Source organism: Molothrus ater, chromosome 19 (genome assembly GCF_012460135.2).
Source record: "Molothrus ater isolate BHLD 08-10-18 breed brown headed cowbird chromosome 19, BPBGC_Mater_1.1, whole genome shotgun sequence".
NCBI classification, from domain to species: domain Eukaryota; kingdom Metazoa; phylum Chordata; class Aves; order Passeriformes; family Icteridae; genus Molothrus; species Molothrus ater.
Window position 1 is genome coordinate 6,030,669 of NC_050496.2, and position 19,702 is coordinate 6,050,370.

General features: G+C 48.4%; 1 protein-coding gene across 22 annotated transcripts in view; it reads left to right on the forward strand.

The window, feature by feature from the left end:
• The window catches only part of CACNA1G (calcium voltage-gated channel subunit alpha1 G), a 148,032-nt gene that overhangs the window by 51,733 nt on the left and 76,597 nt on the right, over nucleotides 1–19,702 (forward strand). For all 22 annotated transcript variants that reach the window (XM_036394483.2, XM_036394482.1, XM_054516868.1 and 19 more), the window contains exons 4-10: nucleotides 3,958–4,055; nucleotides 6,038–6,197; nucleotides 7,987–8,278; nucleotides 8,781–8,873; nucleotides 10,464–11,274; nucleotides 11,362–11,406; nucleotides 12,789–13,153. In XM_036394483.2, the coding sequence (XP_036250376.1) occupies nucleotides 3,958–4,055; nucleotides 6,038–6,197; nucleotides 7,987–8,278; nucleotides 8,781–8,873; nucleotides 10,464–11,274; nucleotides 11,362–11,406; nucleotides 12,789–13,153 (1,864 nt within the window). The remainder of the gene's footprint in view (nucleotides 1–3,957; nucleotides 4,056–6,037; nucleotides 6,198–7,986; nucleotides 8,279–8,780; nucleotides 8,874–10,463; nucleotides 11,275–11,361; nucleotides 11,407–12,788; nucleotides 13,154–19,702) is intronic.

Here is a 19,702-nt window from a genome sequence, read left to right on the forward strand (position 1 = left end):
AGGTTTTTTTTAAGTTTTAGGACTTTTAAAAAGGTAATTCTTTAGTTTCTTTCAGTTCTTCAGCTGAACTTGCTGCTGCTTCAAAAGCCTCATTAGTCAAGTGTCCTGGCTGGGACACATGGTGCAGCCAGATCCAGCAGGCTGCAGGGTTCATGCTCTCTGTGTGCTATTCTTTTTCTTCTGTTCAGCTTGATTGAAATGAGTATTTTTAAAATTAAGCAACACCCACGAATGCGGTGAGACTTGCAAGGCTCCAAACGTAGCCACTGAGTGAAAGCAGAGCACAGCTAAGCTGGCGAGAGCTGGGGGAATTTTCATTCCAGCTTTCTGAAGATATACCACCTAAATAATTTCTCCTTGTCTTTTCCAACACCGATGGCTTAATATCACCCACTGATGGCTGTGCTTTGTAGATAAAGGGTGTCTATATGCCCAGTTTTGGAAGCTTTTTAACGCTGAATAAATCTCAGCCTATCTCTCCCCGGCAGTGCAGGGCTCTGAGTGTGTAGGGGGTGGCCCTGCCTGCAGCCACTGCTGCTTTGCTACCAGTTCCTTGTGTGACCTTGGTCACATCCCCTGGTTGTGCAGCACCCCCAGCACCCAGCTGTGAAAGGGGAGAGTTCAGGCTTTCCTTGGAAAGTACCCTCAGCAGAAACTCTCTGTGTGACTCTGCTGGGTTTTCACAACATTCTACTTACTGAGCAGGATTGATCCTGGAGATGGGGAGCAGAGTCAGAGCTGAGAGCAGGGTGCTTCAGAGATGCAATGCTGGCTAGGTGTGGGAAGGACTTCGCTGGAATTTCTGTGCTCTGTTAGGGACTCTGGATAAGCAGAGCCCCTTGAACCCTCTCTGTGATGCCCTGAGCATCACTTTTGAAAGCCCTTTGCCTCAGGGTTGCTGCCTGGCATTGCGCTCAGGCAATCCTTCCTGGTGCATTGGGTTTTACACGAGAGAAACCCCACCATGATCCAACTCACTGTCTCCAGGTGGAATAGGAATGAATTTCTCCTTCCTGGTCCATCTTGAGCCATCCTTGTTGCCTGTCAGCTGAGCTCTGGGAGTTTTCCTGCTTGGAGAAGCATTTGCCAAAGGTTTGCATCAGCTCCCTCTCTGCCTCCCACTAGCAGCCCGTTGTATGTCTGGCTTTGCAGATGCTCCACTTTTATTCTTAGAAAGTCCTAAATATTTCCGCTTTCCCTCTGAATAACTCCAGTGATCGGGGGTTGCTAATCACCCTGACGAGCTGTGAATCCATCCTATTTAATGCTGAGTTTCTTTCTGAGCCTTTAACTTGGCTGGGCACCAGGTTGGTGGCAGCAGTGCTGACAGGCATCGTGCCTTTCCCTCTGAGCAGAGATGACATTTGAATTGAAGCTTCATCAGGAGCCTTTTACACTGCAGATTTCCAATGCATAAATGCTATATATGCTGGTAAATGTACCTGTCACCTCACCAGCTGGTGACATCCTGACATTTGCTCTCCCTGAGTATCTTCCCTTGCCAGGGATGTGGATTGATTCTTCCCATGTTTCCGATTGCCTTGGGAAGTGACCTTAGAGCTGGGGACTGGTGGTGTTCTCACTGGACTTGCTCTTTAGTGACTGAGCTTTACTGACATTCTTTTCTCTAATACTGAGTTTTCTCAAGGCACTTGAGAGAGGTTACCAGCAAGGTGTGGACCCTGTAGTCTGTGTCTGGGGCTGAGCTTGGCAGTGCTGTAACACCAGTTCTGGTAGCAGCGCCCAACAGCATAGGCAGGAGACCACCTTCTTGCTCTTGGTCTTGGTGTTCAAGTGTTTGCTTAAGCCTCTGGGTTGTTGTTTGGCTTGTTCCTTTAAATTTGGCATAATAATTTTTCTTTAATAAGTTAAATCAAAATGTATTTTACAGCACATCCTTTGCAGCTTACAAGCACTCACATCTCTGTAAGTGCGTCTGGAGCTGTCATTAATCAGAAAATGATTTGTCTTGGTGCATTTAACCACGTGCTGCTCTGAATTTTGCTGGCAGCCTCTGTTTTAATAATGGATGAAAGAAAAGCTGTATGTTTGATATGGGCTTTTAACCTGAATTTTGCCAACAACACAGAAATCTTTTTGAACAGCAAGTGAAACTTGACAGCAATGAAACCACTGCCCCTCTCCTCACCTTAGCCAAAGCTTGCCCAATGCAAGGAGTCCTGTGCACTGAGGAAGGGACTGGTTTTCTGTTCCCAGGTCAGGTGGGATTTTGTGAATACATTGCATTCCTTTCTGGTTAGGGGCTGAGAACAAATTCGTAGTATCCATATGTGCATGTCCAACCTCCTGGGACTGTCCCATTGCTGTGGGGGTCAGCTAAGCAGAGAGGAATATGTTGAGGTTATTTTAAATGTAGATATGGCTTGATCATCATCATCATTCTCATTAGAGCCTATCAGGTAAAGCCTCACTGCATTAAACATGGAGTTGTTTATATGGGGGCTGGAAGGGGAGCCTTCTCAACCCTGGGACACCCCTCACCTGCTGGGGTCCAGGAGGGAGGAGAGGGGGTTTGGCTGATCGCAGCAAGAGCAGAAGCCTCCAGTGTGCTGCAGCCGTGGCAAACCTAACACAGCATGGATGGATCCTGCAGGAGTTCCAGCAGGGAGGAAAGGGACAGCACTGATGCCTTGGTGCAAGGATCAAAACCTCTTCCAGAAACTTGATGCCTAATCAGGTGAGATTAATTCAGACCAGGGGAAGTGTGGAGGAAGGTTGTGACTGAGAAACAGAGAGCCTGTCAGTGAGATGGGGCTGGAAGAACTTGATTTGTTTGACTTTGCAAAATCAAGGCTGAGAGAAGATGTGCTTTGTCCTCCATAAATACATGGGTGAGTAAACACCAGGGACAAATAACAGCTAGAGAAGCTACTTTAAAGACAGTGCTGCTGTAGGAACAAATGGATATGAGCTTGTCCTGAATACATTCAAGCTGGAAGTTAGGCTTCTAGCTGTTAGAGTTGGAGGGAGGGAACCACCCAGCTTGTTTGGAGATGGAACTTTTGGAAGAGATTAATATGCTGTGGTTGCCTGTGGTAGTGGGAGCCTGACTGTCCAGGGAGCCTCAGGGCTGTCTTTCTTACCTTTGCCTGGCTCTGCCTCTTCAAGAATATTATGGGCAGAGCTCTTGGATCTTCCCACAGCCAGAGAGCAAAATCCTGGAGGTGTTGTGACTGATGACTCTGTTGTGCTTGAGCAAAGGTGCCATGAGAAGAATGAGAGGTGCTGGGGCACCCCAGGAACTTGCAGCCATCCAGGTGCATCCTTAGACTAAGTCCTGTGAATGTTGCTCCTCTATCTCCTGAGCTGGGGAATAACCCTGCCAGACAGTGGTAGCACTGGGAGGTTCCTAGGTCCATGTTGGCCCCATTTTTTTGACTGCAAGTGTCACCAGTTTTGGTCCCACCTGCCAAGGGTGTCTGCTGAGCAGAGACAGCAGAGCTCAGTGTCCTGTGCTGATCATCTCCTGTGTCCCACAGAGGGTTCTGCACCAGAAGATGTTCTTCTTTTCTGGACTGTGGTGGTGCTCAGCACAACAAACTCAGATTCATTACAGTATCCGTAAAATTGATAAAAGCAGGGCTATGCCTGGAAATTTCCTTTCTGGAATGTGCAGGGACTTTCAGAAGCTTCTGCCTGGCCCTGTGCAAAAACAGTAACCAAAGTGGAAGATAGAGAGAGAGAGAGAGAGAGAGATAGAGAAGGAGAGATCTGTGGCTGTGTGAGCTGGTGTATCACATTCCCCCTCACTGACTTTATCCTGACATGCAAACAAGCCTTAATTAATTCCTCGGGCAAACTTTCCTGATGGGAGAGATGCACTAACAAGTCCCTCTGTGAGTGGTTGGCATTTAATGTTTGCTTTATAATGTTTGATAATCTAACATTTCTCCACTGGATCCATGACACTCCTCCGTGGTTTTGTGTCTTTCTCAGGATGCTGGAGTATTCCCTGGACCTGCAGAATGTCAGCTTCTCAGCCGTCCGCACCGTTCGAGTCCTGCGGCCACTCAGGGCCATTAACAGGGTCCCCAGTAAGTCAGATCCTTGTTCCTCACTGTTGGGGCCAGCTGTCTGGATCCATGCCCCAAAGATGAGAGGGCAAACCCAGATGCTTTGCATCACAGCTGAAACATTTGCCCAAAGCTTGCAGTGCTGGGTACTACCACCACTGTCTGGGTTCCTTTTGACACCTGTGGCATCAGAGATGAGTCAATGAGTTATCCAGGACTGTCTTCAAACACCTTCCTTTCTCATCTGGAGAGGGTCTGAGGAGTCTGCTAAAGAGCTGCAGGTGATAGGGATTGACTGAGCCAACAGCCTTTGCCAGGCAGTGCAGGCAGCGGGGTCTGAGCCATGCTGGTCCCACCCTCCCTGGGATACTCCATCCTTCCCTGGAGAAATTGGGGTGAGGAACTCTTGTTGTGCCTGAAGATAGTGCTCTGGGAGGTGCTGAAGACTCCAGAGCTGGTTCTTACAGCCCAAACCCCCAGCATCTCCAAAGCAGACCTGGGTGGGATGGGCAGTGACTCTTCAGTCCTGGTGTATCAGGTCATGGACAAGGGCCTCAGGCCTGCTTTAAGCAGCAGTGAATGGCATTGCCTGCTGCTGCATGGCAGCCCTGCCCCACATGGCACTGGCCATCACAAACCCTCCCACTGCCCCATGCTGGGCAAATCCCAGTGCTCCATGAGGCACTGAGCACAGTCCCTCTCAGATGCTGTATGAATCAGGTATGGTAAGTATAAGTGCAACTGCACCAGAAGCATTCCTTTTCCATCCTGGTCCAACAGTCCTGGTCATCAAATCCAGTACTGTTTTAGTCAAATTAAATCCAAGTCTGCACTCTCCTATCTGAACTGGCCCAATACATTGATGAGAACTAATCAGCTTCAGTTGTCTATGCTGATGCTGGAAGTGCCTGGGATCTATTTATTTTCCTGCTCCTGACTCTTGAACTTAATCTGGCTGTGCTGCTGATGTTTCAATCATTACAGAAGCTTCAGAATCCTGTTTGAAGTGGTTGTTTGTTTTTTTTTTCTTATCCCCACCACTGAACTGGTGGGCAGCTGAATTTATCCACCACTGTCTAACTGGGGATGTAATTCACTTAATGTGTTTTGAAATCCTGGGTAATTTATCTTTTCTTGTCTGCAATGTAGTTACAGTGAGATAGAAATGCAAGGAATGAAAAATAAAAAATGAGCTTTGTTTGAAGATCAATGCAATAACCACAAAATAATTTTAATTAATTAGGAGTTGATGCAAGGTGGCTGTTCCTGGTAAAAGAGTAGAAGAAAAACCCTGAGAGAGGAGGTGACAGCATCAGGATAAGAGAAAAAAGTCTTCCTGAAGTATCAAAGTAAAGGGTGCAACAGTAAAGCTTTCTTTAGATAAAAGTCAATATAAGCAAGTGAGAGAGTGCAGAACATGGGGAAAGAAAGAGAGTGAGAGATGAGCAGAATATTACACAGATGTCAGATGAAATAAATTTTTTGTCTGTAAATGTCAAGTTGAAGTCACCATCAATTTGTCCTTGTTACAGAACTGGCTGTTCCTGAACTTGTGAGAATTAACTGCCAGAGAGAGTCCTGTATTTTAAGGAAGAGAGGGCATTTAGGGTTGATGAGGGGAAATAGGGAGGGAAGGGAATTTTGAAATATACTGAGTGGAGAAAGAAATACAATTGAGCAAAAGAGAGCATCAGAATTTAATCTGAGGGAAGAAAGGAAACATAGTTGCTAGAAAACTTCAGAGAAGAGGACTTGAGGAGCAGGGAAGGTAGGTCTGGTGTCCAGGAGCAAGGCATGAATGAAAGAGCTTGTTCCAGAGGCTCTGGGGGGAAGCTAAAGGGGATGGGAAGCTGTGACTGTTCACAAGCCACATGTGGATGATGAGGAGAGGAGGAAAATAATAGAAGGAAATACAGGTGTATAAGTATCAGTGGGAAGGAAAAGGTCAGGAGGACATAGCTGCAGCAAGAAAATTCAACATAAACTTTTCTCCTTTGCCTCAGGTATGCGCATCCTGGTGACACTGCTTTTGGACACACTGCCCATGCTGGGGAACGTCCTCCTCCTCTGCTTCTTCGTCTTCTTCATCTTCGGCATTGTGGGAGTCCAGCTGTGGGCAGGTTTGCTCAGGAACCGCTGCTTCCTCCCTGAGAACTTCAGCATGTGAGTCTGTGGGCAGCACCAGTGTCTCCCCAGCTTGAGGGAGGCTCTCCCTCCAGGATCTCCTCTGTAAAAAAGCCCTTCTCTTCTGTAAATGCTCCCTGCTCCTAAATGCCACCATCACTCCTGCTTGGGCACACACAGCGGGTACAGAGTGAGCTGTGACAATTTGCCATTTGCATTTGCAGGCTGTCCTTAACTCTCAGCTGGCACTTGGGAACCTCTCTGATTTCTAAAGGCCTCCAAAAAAGCCCTCTGAGAATGGAAGTTCAGACTTTCTAAATTCAGCATATCATTAATGTGTGACCTTTTCTGTGTGGAGATGCCCAGGTCTGAATCCCCTCCAGCGGCTGGTGGTCTTTATTGCCACAACTTTTGTAGTCCCACCTAAATCCCAGGAAAAGCTTATAGAACTACTATGCATTTTTAATGCTAGATAATTTTCAGCCTCAGAGCAAGAGATAGTCCCTATCCCAAAGTCTTAATTTTTACACATCCCTGAATTTTAAGGCTAAAATAATTGTTGTGATCAGTTTGCTGGCCTGATGTAATACTGTTTGGACAGTGGTTGAAATACCTGGTAGCTGACAGCCTCTTTCAGGGTTTCCATGCCCGTTCTACCTGCATACCTACCTGCTTTTTTCCACCACCTCCATCGCATCAAATGCTTGGAGAAAGGCAGGTGACTGCAAACCCTTGATGGCTCTGCCAAGTTCTGCCATGCTGGTCACCTTCCAGTGGATTGCTGACTCCCCAGGGATCTGGCTGGATTCCCACCTAGATGGAGGAATCTTACAAGCCCAAAGCCTCTTTTCTGTACACATCAGGACCATGTTGCTGCTGCTGCTGTGGACAGGCTGGCACAAGCACCTTCCAACTTCTCCCACCCACCTCCTAATCAACTCCCACCCCTCTTGCAGGTCATGCCCTCAAAGGGTGGCTGGAAATGACATTACCAGGACATGTCCCTGTTAAGTAAATGCCAGCAGAGCAGGGGGACAGCCTCACCACCGAGTAAATAGAGCCACAGGTTTGGGTGCTGTTTAATTGAGCCAGAATTCCAGGGCTTTAGATAGGCTTTGAAGGGTATTACAGGCAATTCTGTAGGAATTAACCAGGCTGAACTAGGCTTAAAAATATCTTTGCAAGCTTTAGTGGGAGTCCTGGCAGCATTAAGGAGATAGTGTGTGCAGAGCAAGGAGCCAGGTTCTGACTGGCCATGGGTTGTTTCATCTCCCTGAAGAGCATTTTTGCTTGGTTTGCTGTGGTAAGGCCACCCTCAGAGGGAATTTAGACCTTACCTGTGGGCTGAACTGACATGGTGAGATGCAGATGAAGTCCCTGTCTCTGATTTTTAGGAATTTTGGGAGGTCCTTGTACATAGAGTCTCCCTAAATGATTCTCAGCATCTCCAGAAGGACAGGACATACAGAAGCTTAAACAGACTGATTTCCATCTTACTGCAGCAAAGATATTTCAGAGAAGCCCTGTCATGCTGAATCCTTCTCTTAGTCTCCCAAAGTCAAAGCCAGAGTGCTTCCAGAGGGAGTAACTTTTAATAATGACATCAAAGGGATTTCCAAGGGGCTGAGTGCCCTGCCTCAGTTTCTCAAAACCCAGTTAAGGACATCAGTTCACCCTGTGGAGCTGCAGTATGTCCAAGGGGACTCCTTTAAAAAATAGCTTTAAGATCCAGAAAAGCAGATGTCAGACTTCTATGCTGGTACAGCTGTCTCTTTGCAGATTGCTTGCAATCAGTGTGCAAACCCCAGCCTTGTCTGGACTCTTTCAGCCCCTACACGGTTGATTTGGAACGGTACTACCAGACAGAGAACGAAGATGAAAATCCCTTCATCTGCTCCCAGCCCCGGGAGAATGGGATGCGCTACTGTCGGAGTATCCCAACACGGAGGGAAGAGGGTCTGGAGTGCACTCTGGACTACTATTCCTACAATGACACCACCAACACATCTTGTGTGAACTGGAACCAGTACTACACCAACTGCTCTGCTGGGGAGCACAACCCCTTCAAGGGAGCCATCAACTTTGATAACATTGGCTACGCCTGGATTGCGATATTTCAGGTGAGCCCTGTCTGCCAATTGTCACAAGGTGGGCAAACAGCAGGTCCTGCCCTCAAAATGTTCCCAGGGGCTTTGTAATTGTACTCCTGGGGGCTGTTTTGTACTAGTGTGCACCTACATAGTAGTGCACAGGTGCTCAAAGTGATAGGGATAAAATATGATGCCTATTTTGAGAATGTCTCCACCTCACATGCATGGACAAAACCTTGTGGGTGTGCAGTCTGATGATGTTGGTGTGGAGCAGAGCCTAGAGACTGCTCTTCTTTCTGCAAAATGCACTAGTGGCCCTTAAGTCCAGATGGAAAAGGGCTAGATTCAGCCTGGGCAGCTGGTAACATGGCTGTTGGCATTGGGAGGAGCAGGAGCTGGTTCCTCAGCATCTTGTACTGCACGAAGACCTGCTATGAGGTGTCAGACATGACCCAGCCAGAGGAAACATTGCCTGTGCACTTTATTGTAACTGAGCCTTCAGGAGTTTGTTTTCCCTTCCTGTCTCCACCAGGTCATCACGTTGGAAGGCTGGGTGGACATCATGTACTTTGTCATGGATGCACACTCCTTCTACAACTTCATCTACTTCATCCTCCTGATCATTGTGAGTGGCCTTAGGGGGGAGCAGGGGGCGTCCTCCTGGCATTTGGAGAGAGCAGAGTGGAGTCACCCAGAGGAACAGGGCGGAGGGTACAGTGAATATAAAAGCTGAAGTAGCAACCAGCCTGCTGGGAGAAACGCAGCTTCCCTATGGAATTGTGCTGCAGCTGCATTTAGCTGCAAACATGAAGAAGGAAAGAGATGTGCTCAAGTGGCGGTAGATCCACTTTGTTGTTGCTGCTGCTTCTTCTCTCCTTGTGCTTAGAGAGCTTTTCTCTCTTGCTTACCCCCTTGAATTTAAGTTTTAAAGTAGGCAAATTTCACCTGCCCAGCTTTTGAGCTAGAAAGGGTAGAGGCTGCCCAAAAATTCCCCCATAATGCAGAACACATCTGGCTGGGTCCTTGGTGCCGTGGGGATGTTACAGGAAAACAGTCCCAAACTTCAGAGAGCACATTAAGAAAGAAGGGAAGAGATTACTGCCCACAGCCCACCCACACTTCACAGCATCATCTGAGACCACCCACAAAGGAGCCAACAAAGAGTTTCTGTGGGGTGGGCTCCCTGATGGGCTTCATCTATGCAAGCAGAATTGTCTACAGTGACTGGCTGAGCTCGTTGTCTAGACTCCCTTTATCGTCAAGGGAGAAAAATAGGTGCTTTAAGGGGGTGGTTCATCTCCTCTGAAGGTAGACATCCAAAATAAATTAGATGCATTGCAGACTTGATGTGCCTATTTCTCGTTTGACTCTAAAGGATCATTAGGTGCCTTGCTCAGATGTAGCTAAGTGAGATGAGTTCTTGTCTTGCTACACAATTGGTCTAAGTCCAGAAAAATAGCTGCATGTTGTCAGTTAGATCATTGTGGGGATTTCTGCTCCTCATCAAACCAGGTCTCAAACCCTGACGAGAAAGTAGACGGTTGTTTAGTTCATGATGCTGTTTTTTTTCTGTTAGCTTCCCCAAGAGAGAAACAAACCCTTGCTCTCAGGCTCCCCAAGATGACGAAGAGGAAGAGCAAGCAGTACTTTTCCAGATGCCGTGCGAGTAACATTAGCAGTTTGTGATAACCCATTAGCACGTCAGTAATTCCCTGTGACCTAGACTGGGCTCTGCAGAAGGCAGAACCTCATGAAACCCTGCTTGGAAAGAAAATCTCCAAGCTGTGGGTACAGGCTGCTGATGCCCTTGCGTAACAGTCACCCGCAAATCCCATTAGCAGGGGAAAGGGATCTGCTCGCAAGCTGCCCACACACTGGCAGAAAAACGCTCCTATGAGGAAGGCACAGTGCATTCATCGTAATGTCACTAATTGTGATAATTACAACTGCTGTCTTTGGAGAGAGAAAAACACCATCTTAAAAGAGCAAGAGATTTTTGTCAAAATAATCTTCTCTCGTCTTTGATCTCTGACGTCCTCCATGGAGGGCTGGCATGGGAGTCCCTGGGGTGAGAGCTTGGGGGGTGAGTCAGCCCAGTCAGTGGTCCCTGCTGGGTGACACAGGGGGTGGGGTTGGCTGGGGTTTGCTGCTCTTTGTCCTCGGCAGATCTGTGTGGTGCCACGGCCACACTGCCTGATGTCCCCTGCCCCCTTAGGTGGGCTCCTTCTTCATGATCAACCTGTGCCTGGTGGTGATAGCGACGCAGTTCTCTGAGACAAAGCAGCGTGAGAGCCAGCTGATGAAGGAGCAGCGCGTGCGCTACCTGTCCAACGCCAGCACCCTTGCCAGTTTCTCAGAGCCAGGAAGCTGCTATGATGAGCTCCTCAAGTACCTGGTTTACATTGCCCGGAAGGGCAGCAAGCAGCTGGTGAAGGCCTACAGGGCAGCAGGTGTGAGGATGGGCTTCCTCAGCAGCCCCACGAGCAAGGCGAGGGCCGAACGGCGCGCCAGGAAGCGCCGGAGCAGGAAGAGATCCTCCGTGCACCACCTCATCCACCACCACCATCACCACCACCACCACTACCACCTAGGCAATGGGAACCTGCGAGCGCCCCATGCCAGCCCGGAGATCAGCGATGTGGAGACCAGCTCACTCCACAACGGGACCAACCGGCTGATGCTCCCTCCCTCAGCACCCAATTCCCTGGGGGCCCCCAGTGCCTCTCCCAGCAACACTGAGTCCGTGCACAGCATCTACCATGCCGACTGTCACTTTGAGCCGGTGCGCTGCCGGTCATCCCTGACACAGCCAAGCCTCGGTTTGCCAAGCCCAGAAGGGATCCCCAAGAACATAGTGGGCAGCAAGGTGTACCCCACAGTGCACTCCAGCACCTCCCATGAGATGCTGAAAGAGAAGAACTTGGGGGAGGCGGCAGTGGGTGCTGGGAGCAGCACCTTGACGAACCTCAACATCCCTCCTGGGCCATACAGCACCATGCACAAGCTGCTGGAGACACAGAGCACAGGTGAGCTGGGATTGGATCTACATCTGGGGCTGCTTTCTAGAAATATGATTTTTGTCCTAATTTTTTTCTCTCTCTGGATTTTTGCAGGGTTCTTCTCAGTCCATGTTACAGAGAAAGGTGATGGCTTTCCAGGTGAGATGAATAGGAATCTTGTGACCTACCTAATGCCTCTTATAGCCAAATTTAGGAGGGAGGTTTCATCCTCCCAGACTTCATATCTACAATAATCCAAGGCATATGAGGGTTTTCAGTGAATCCATGTTCTTTGCAATCCCCATTTTATAGATTAGAAGAAGAGTACAAGAGAGCTGGAGAGGGACTTTGACAAGGACATGTAGTGTCAGGAAGGGGGGAATGGCTTTAAACTTTGCAGAGAGTGGGTTTAGATTAAATGTTAGGATAAAATGCCATTATTTCCCTCTACTCCTAAACCATTTACAGGGACCACTTCCAAATCCTGTACTCCCAAAATCAGCTAGAGCTTGCAGATGGACACCTTCCAGATCTGGGTCCTATCACACACCTGAGTACTGTGTAGCTCTGCTCCTGTGGGACACAAGGCTTATGGAGAATGAGTGTCTGCTTTGTGTGAATGCTCAAGGACAATCACAGATGCCAAGTATTAAAAAACTGTGATTTTCTCAGGAAGCCTGTCAGACACCGAACACATCTTTCTTGGATCAGGGATTTCATATCTTCACTTCAAGAAAGTGAAGATATTTTTCTTTTCCCCTCCACATCCTGAAGTTTGGGAGTTCAGGCCAGTCTAGTCCAAACACTCCCATCCTTCAAGAAGTGTTTCTGGCCAAGATTTCCCAGGCAGTCAGTGCCTTTTCCACCCCACTGCAATGGCATTGACCTTTCTAGCCAGGAGCTGTGCAGAGAAGAGACCAAATTCTGCCCCCAGCCCAGTGCTGCCCAGAAATTGAACACACAGAACTGGGCTCCGAGTTGGTTTAGCACAGGGTTTGCACTCTCACTGCTGGGTGCTGCCATACAGGAGTCAGGTGCATGCATTGTCTGTCTCCTTGCAGCCAGCTGGTGGGAATTTTGGGGAATATACCACTGGTATTTCACCCAGGATACACCTGGCAGCTGCCACCGAGGCCGACATGTGGAGAGGGAAGCCAGTGGTTTTGGAGCATCAGCAGAGGGAACAGGAAAGAAGGCTGCTAACAGTCCTCCTGATAATTATAGCCAGGAGCCTGCCAGGACCGGGGGAACTGATTGCTTCCTCCTTCCTGTAATGGCTAGAGATGTAATGAGGTGTGCTCAGGGTCCACGGCTGGGGTAGTATCTGTCTGGGGCAGCAAAGATAGCTTCATAAACAGAGAGAAGGCACTTGGGAAGCCCAGGTTTTAACCCAGCAGAAGCCCTTTTCCCATTAGGAAATGCCTGTCATGTCAGAGGCAAAGGCTTGGTGTTAACAGGGAGTGAGGGTTGCTTCCCGCAGCCCCTAGTCCCAGCTGTCCCAGCTGATGAGCTGCCCTTTCCCTGCTCTGTTGGCATTTCAGGTCCCTGCCAAAGCTCTTGCAAGATCTCCAGCCCCTGCACCAAGCTGGATGGCGGCTCCTGCACCCCCGAGAGCTGCCCTTACTGCCTCACGGCGCTGGCAGGCGAGGCCGAGCTGTCAGACAATGAGACAGCCGACTCAGACAGTGAGGGGGTCTACGAGTTCACGCAGGATGCTCACTACAGTGACCAGCGAGACCCACAAAGGGGCAGAGCCCGGGCCAGGAGAGCCCATCTGGTGCTGGCCTTCTGGCATGTGGTGTGTGAGACTTTCCAGAAAATCGTGGACAGCAAATATTTCGGCCGTGGGATTATGGTGGCCATTCTCATTAACACACTCAGCATGGGGATCGAATACCATGAGCAGGTGAGTGCTGTCTTGGCAGCTCCTGGTGCAGAGGGGTTGCAGATGGAGTTATGAGTCTGAATTAATCTGCTGGTGGGATGGTTTGGGGTGAGAGGCATTAAAAAACTCTGGGAAGGGTCCCAGAATGGAATGAGGCAGGCTTTTTCCTCTGAGTGTGCTTCCAGGTTGCAGCAATCACCTTGACTGGTACCTGGCTATGTGAGCTCCTGCATCCTAGCCCTACCAGGGATGGTCAGCACCATGCTGAGACCACTGTCCCCTGGGCAGCACCAGGTGTTGCTGGGGTCTGTGGTGAGTGAACCAAGGAGATGAAGCAGTCCTTTGCCACCAGGTCACTGTGAGCCTGGCAGTGCTTAAGGTGCTGCCAGCACCTGTGGGCTCCGTGGGCTCTGTGAGCTCTGGGGTCAGTGCAGCTGCAGGCAGAGAACTACTGAATTTGCACTCCTTGGAGAGGAGGTAAAAAATGGCTTTGCCTCCTCAGTGAATGCTCCAGCAGCAGCATGATGAGTCCAAAATAGACTCATCACTGGCTATTCCTTTGCTTAATTATCTGAGTCCTTGCAGGCAGGAGAGTGCCTGTGCTCCAGCCTCTCACCGCTTGTCACCTAGCAGAGCTTTCCCTATATATAGTCATTAAGAAAAGGAGTTGCCATGTTCCTCTTGAAACATCTCTATGATGTTCCATGACAAGAACTCTGCTTTCAGATGGTTTGCATGCTGTGGCCTCACATGAGTTTTGTGGCTGCTGCTGGGGCCTGCCTGGCATGGTGCCCTTGATCCTACCTCAAGCACATGTCTTGGGGCTGCAGGTGCATGCTTCCTTTAGGGTGAAGAGTTTATTAGTGGGGATGTAGGGATGCTGAAAAACCTTGTTATAAAGCACTCCCATTCTTGAGAGCTCCCAGCATGTTATTTCTCCTGGGACGTCAGAGCTCTGTGCTCCCAGAAAGACACAGCCACTCCTGTACCAGCACCAGTCTTGGCTGAGAAGCTCGTTGCATCTCAAGTCGTGACTCCCCTTTTCTCCCTTCCTGCCATGTTTCCTGTTTGCTGGGTTGCATGCAGAGGTGTTTCTCCCCCAACTCCTGGTGGAAGCAGTGGTGGCTGTGGATCAACTCCCAGTTCCCCTGTCATCCTGTGGCATTAATGCCTCAGTGACCAAGTGCCAGGGAGACGTGGCTGTGCTCAATGTGTCCCTTCCAGCCAGCACCTTCCCCCTGATGCCCTGATGCAGTCTAGCTGGCTAGGTGTTGTTTTCAGTACACAATAAACAGTGGTGCACTCCAAAGTCCTGCTGGTTTCACCTTCATTTGCTGCCCTTGGTGGGAGCTCTGCAGGGAAGCTTGAGTGATTCTACCTTTATTTAATAATCTTGGGAAGATTATCCCAAAGAAGCTGGGAGGAGGTGGTTCACAAAAACCAATAAACACTTTTATTCCTACCTTGGCTGAAGGGTGAAAGCACATCCACAGTGTCTTTGCTCTAAATGCCCAAGGGGCTGATTGTCAAAGCTTGTTGCTCTTTACCAGGAGCATTTTTGGGAGATGTTGGTGTGGTCTCCCATCTGGGGGGACCACCCCACCGGGGATGGGTGGCTGAGTAAGCTCCCATCGTCAAACACCCTAAGTGCAACACAACTCCTTAATTCTTTGCCTTGGGAAAAGTGGGGTAGGAGGTTTCTGGCTTCTGCCCTGGCCAGTGGTGAGTCCCAGAAAATACCTGGATGACAAGAGGCAGATTTTTGTTTGGTTTTTGGGTAACAAGGGTGAAGGGAGCTGATAAGCGTGGGGGTACTCCAGACACTGTGGGTGGTTGCTTTCTTTAATGGTCTTTTGAAGCTACTACCGTTCCAGATTCCTTTCTCCCAGGCATTTGGAGGGAATAGCAGAGCTTGTTTTTATTAGTTCATCTTCTCAAAGTGGCGGCAGAGAACAGAGAGGTGCTTCTTTGTAACCTCGTAAGGCTTAGAGTTGGCAATTTCATAATCTGACAGTTATGAGAGCAGGAATTAGAGGGGCAAAATGTTCGACCAGGCCTTCCTGCAGAGATTATAAACACTGAAACATGAGGTTTTTTTCTTTTGGAAGAGCCTTTCCTAAAAGTGTGAGTGATCAACCATGTCAAATTTATCTTTACTGACTGATGTTTGCAAAGATGTGAGGGCGCTTGAAGAGTACTTGACTCCATGACTTTCTATATTAAGCTCTCTGCTTATTTAGACAGTATTTACCTCTTGGGCTTTCCACATGCTGCCCTGGGCACAGTGGGCTATATTAGGGTAAATATTTTAAGGGCCTATTTTAAGGTGTCACGTCAAAACAGGTTGTGTTGTTTACAGGCCCCTTGGCAGAGGGGCTGCTCCTCTCTGAGAGGAAGGACAGGCTGGAGGTTACTCAAAAAGGAAGAAGGAAGATGCCTACCCATCTGCCCCCCGCAATGCTGGGTGGGATTCAGCAGCTCTGGGACCACCAGACCATCCTGGACTTCAAGACAGGAGCTGATGAGCTGAGCTCCTCATAACAGCCAGGGAGAAAAGTTTGCTCCTCTGGAGGTTTGACATCTCACCTTGGGACAGGCAGCCTGGAGGGACCTGAAAAAATCTTTTAGTCCCTTGTTTAACAGACAAGGCAACCAGAGTAGGCCTGGTTGTGATATTTAAGATGATAGTGGTTCTCTGAAGGCACATACAAATTAGCGGCAATTGGGAGTGTGTTGAAAACACTGGCTCCCACCTCTTGCTGTTTATTTGTATTCATCCATCAGTCAACCTGGTCAGATTGAGCACCCATGGCCAGGGCTGCTGGATGAACCTTCTCTTCCACCCAAAGCTCTTTTCCATAAGCCACCTTCCACAGTAAATTGTCAACACACATTTTACCATCATATGGCTGGGGCTTCAAGAGCTGGGTTTCCTCTAGGCTCCTTCTGACATGAGCTGACTTTCTCACTCAACACCAGGTTGTTTCCACGTGGTTCCTGCACATGCCTGAGCTGTAGCTACACCTGACTGGTTGTAATTCTGTATTTCCTCCACACCCCACCCATCCAAAACCAACTCCTGCTGTTCTTCTGACTCTAGGTGCAGTCGGAGGGAGGCAGCGCAGTGTGAGGTGCTTGCAGCACTTGCCACATTGTGGCTGCTGGGCAGCAGTGTGAAATTTTCCATCAGGGAAATGACAACCAGATTGCCACAGATTATTAATGTGGCTGCTAAATAGCTTGTTTTTCTACAGAGATGAAGCAAAATGCAGGTAGAAACTATTAGCTTTGGGTAGAGGAATATAAATGTGATTTAAAGGTAGACTCAGGGGATTTTAAATACACTGTTGAACCAATTGACTGATTTGCCTTAAGGAAGCTGAGCCTCTGCAGCACTGTGGGTTCAAACAGCTGCGGCTTAGCAAAAGATTGTTCTGCCATAGAGCAGGAGTAAAATGTGCTGTTAAACCAGAGGGTTTCTGTGCTGCTTTCCCCCCTGCCCTGGCTGTAAGCCAGGCTCTGTTCCATAATGTGCTGCTTTTATTTTCCTTTTTTTCCTCCAACCCCTTTCTTGGAGTGAAAAGCAAAGGCTTTAGTATGAGGCGTGATGTTGGACTCCTCAGTAGGGGAAAGAATTCGGCAAGGGCTTCCTTGAGGAAGGGCTTTGGGGGTTTTGTTTTTGTTTTTAAAATCTGGTTCACATTGAGCTCCCTGGCTGTTCTGAGTTTCCTTGTCTGAACTCGCATTGTATGAACTATACCCTACATATTCTTTTGTTTAAATAGCACTTGAATTTCAGTCGCTGTCTCTGCGGTGTTTTGCCATTGTTAACATAACAAGAAAGAGACGGGAGAGTCCTTCACTGGCCTCCCCAAAGCTGCAATGGGTTCAAATCCCTGCCTGGATCTTGTGTGGACTTGGATCTAGATTGATCCAAAACCCTGGTGTCTCTGAAAGGAAGGAAGAATTGGTTTAGACCTGTGGGGAGCCTTTTGTTGATTTTTAAGATCAAATTGGAGAGGTGACAAGGGTGAATGACTCTCTGGGACAGCACCCAAGGAGAAAAGCTCATTATCCATGGGAGGCAGTTCTTCAAGGAAGTGGGATGAGGCGATGTCTGTCATGTCCCCAGCATAAGTGCAGCCATTGGAGAACACCTCGCTACAGCAGCCTGTTGTAGGGATCCACAAAGCCACAGTGCCCGAAGCCAAAGTGGGCAAATTCCTTGTGCAGGAAACAGGAGCAGCCTAAGCCAATGGCAGTATCTCAAGCTGAATTCCTGGTACATTCTGCTGCAGGGGAGAGAGCAGGGTACAGATGATATAGAGTTGTCACTGTTAACATTACAATCTAATAGCTGCTGCAGCATGGAAATATCAACCATCTGTGCCAAGGAGTCAAAGGAAACCTTGCTGGCAAAATGCATTAAAGTATCTATTTATGTAAACAGTCAAGGCTTGAGAACAAGAGGGTTGTCTTAATCAGCATCAAAGAACATTAAATTTTTAGATATCCAGTATGATGGAGAGGGGAGTTGAACAGTTAGAAAACCTGCCAGCATGGAGCAACCATTAGGCTGCAGGTTCAAGTGTTAATAACAGTCACCCAAATGGTATTTATGTACTTCTGCTTCTGCCTGAATTCAATGTACAGGGAAGAAGGTAACTGGAAATTATTGGCTGTCATAACACTCACTGATTGATTTCTCCATGTGGGAGGAAAATTGGATTGTTCCATGGAGAAATGGTGTAAGGGAGCTGGGCAGTGGGGGTGTGACAGGTTGGTGCCCCGGTCTCAGGGTGCTTGTGTGTCCAAAGTTCTTGGCAGACTGGAGAGTAGCAGGTCTGGATCCCTGTATGAGCACTGCTTCAAAAGATAAGGGCATATTTGGGATGAGAAGTACTTTGCTCCCAGGACTTGGTAGTCAAGAGCATCCCAATTCCCACGAGTTTCAAGCCCAGTTGAACATTTTGCTGTTGGTAGATGGCAGCTGCAGATTTGTCAGATGTGTGGAGGCTGCTCCTTTGACCATCCCTATATCCTAAAACGAGATCTTGCCCAGTGCTCGTTCACCTCCTGAGGAGGCTGTGGGAGATCCAGAGACTGGTTGCAGCTCACCGTTGTCTGGGACAGGGCAGAGCTGCAAGGGCAGCTGTGGACAGCACCATGTCCCTTCCAGCCTCTGTGGCTCCATGCCAGGTCAATCCAGGGCACACATATTTTGGCTTCTTTGATGTGCATGGATTTGTGTCAGGTCCCCCGGTCATGAAGGAAGGGAATCCTTTTGTTTTGTAAAATATTTCTGGTATCTCTGCATCTCTTCTGAGTTGTTTCCTGTGAGTGCGGGGACTCAAAGACCTGTCCCATGTCCATGTCCCAGTTGGTGCTGCACCAGGAGCTCTCTGCATCACACACTGATGCAAACTGGTGCTGTACTCCTTAACCCTGTATCTTGGCTGTCTCACTCCAACTGAATGGTACAGACCAGCTTTGTGGTGAAATTTCTCATTTGATACTTCCTCATATGAGTCTGATTCATTAGGCTTTGTTTTAGAAGGGCACTTACACAGGTGTGTGCATCCTTGAATCAATGAAACAGCCTTTCCTTGGAAGACCTCCATCTGGCCAGGGCTCTTCCCAGGAGCTCACAAGGCCTCGTGTTTATGCACTGCCTTCTCTTCCTATAGAGGTATCTCCACTTCCACTGAGGTGCACATCCCACATCTCTATTTAACTCCATTACACATCTCTCCAGCCCTGTGCCAGCTGCTTTTAGCCAAGCAATCAAAGCCTTGGCAGCTCAGCGTCTGCTGGCTTTGCCCAACATAGGGCTTGGAGCTACCGTCAACTTAATTCCTTGACGCTGCAGCTGCAAGGGGCACTCCCACGGCAGGCAAATGCAGTGCCCTATGGGTTTGCACACGCTGTATTGAATTAGCTCCTGCTTATACAGAAATTACTCTTATTAATGGCTTGTTGTTGGAGACTAGAGGAGTCATCATCCAACGCTAATGGAAGTCATCAGAGCTGTTAATCGCTAGGATTACTGACTTCAAAACCAGTTTTCTATTTGTTAGTGGGTATAATTCTTTTAATGGACCTTGGGGGTTTTTCTGCTTCTCGGGGATTGGAAGGGTTTCTGAGGTCTTGTAGAAAGTCACATGTTTTAATTGACCTGCTTGTGAAGCTCTTCCAGGGATAAAAAATGCCATGGTCCTCTTAGTCATTAAAAAATGGACTGTGACTGCAAAGCAGACTTTATCCTGGTTCTGGAGACTGAATTATTTGAAAATTAAATGGAATTTCATGCACTGGAAAGGTTGTTTTTTTTTATCAGATAAATCAGTTCTCTGTATGCTTTAGGGATGAACCTATATAGATTCCTTGGCACCTGCTAAAGTTTTCTTCAGCTCTCTGGTTGGGGAACCATAAGTGTCAGTTCTTTCCTGTTAATTTAGTTCAGAGGCTGGAAATTCTTGGGCTACCTTAGATCCTATCATTACAGCTGTTGTTTCAGCTGCCATCCATACCCTCATATTATCTCTGCCTAGGCAGCATTGAGAAGAGACT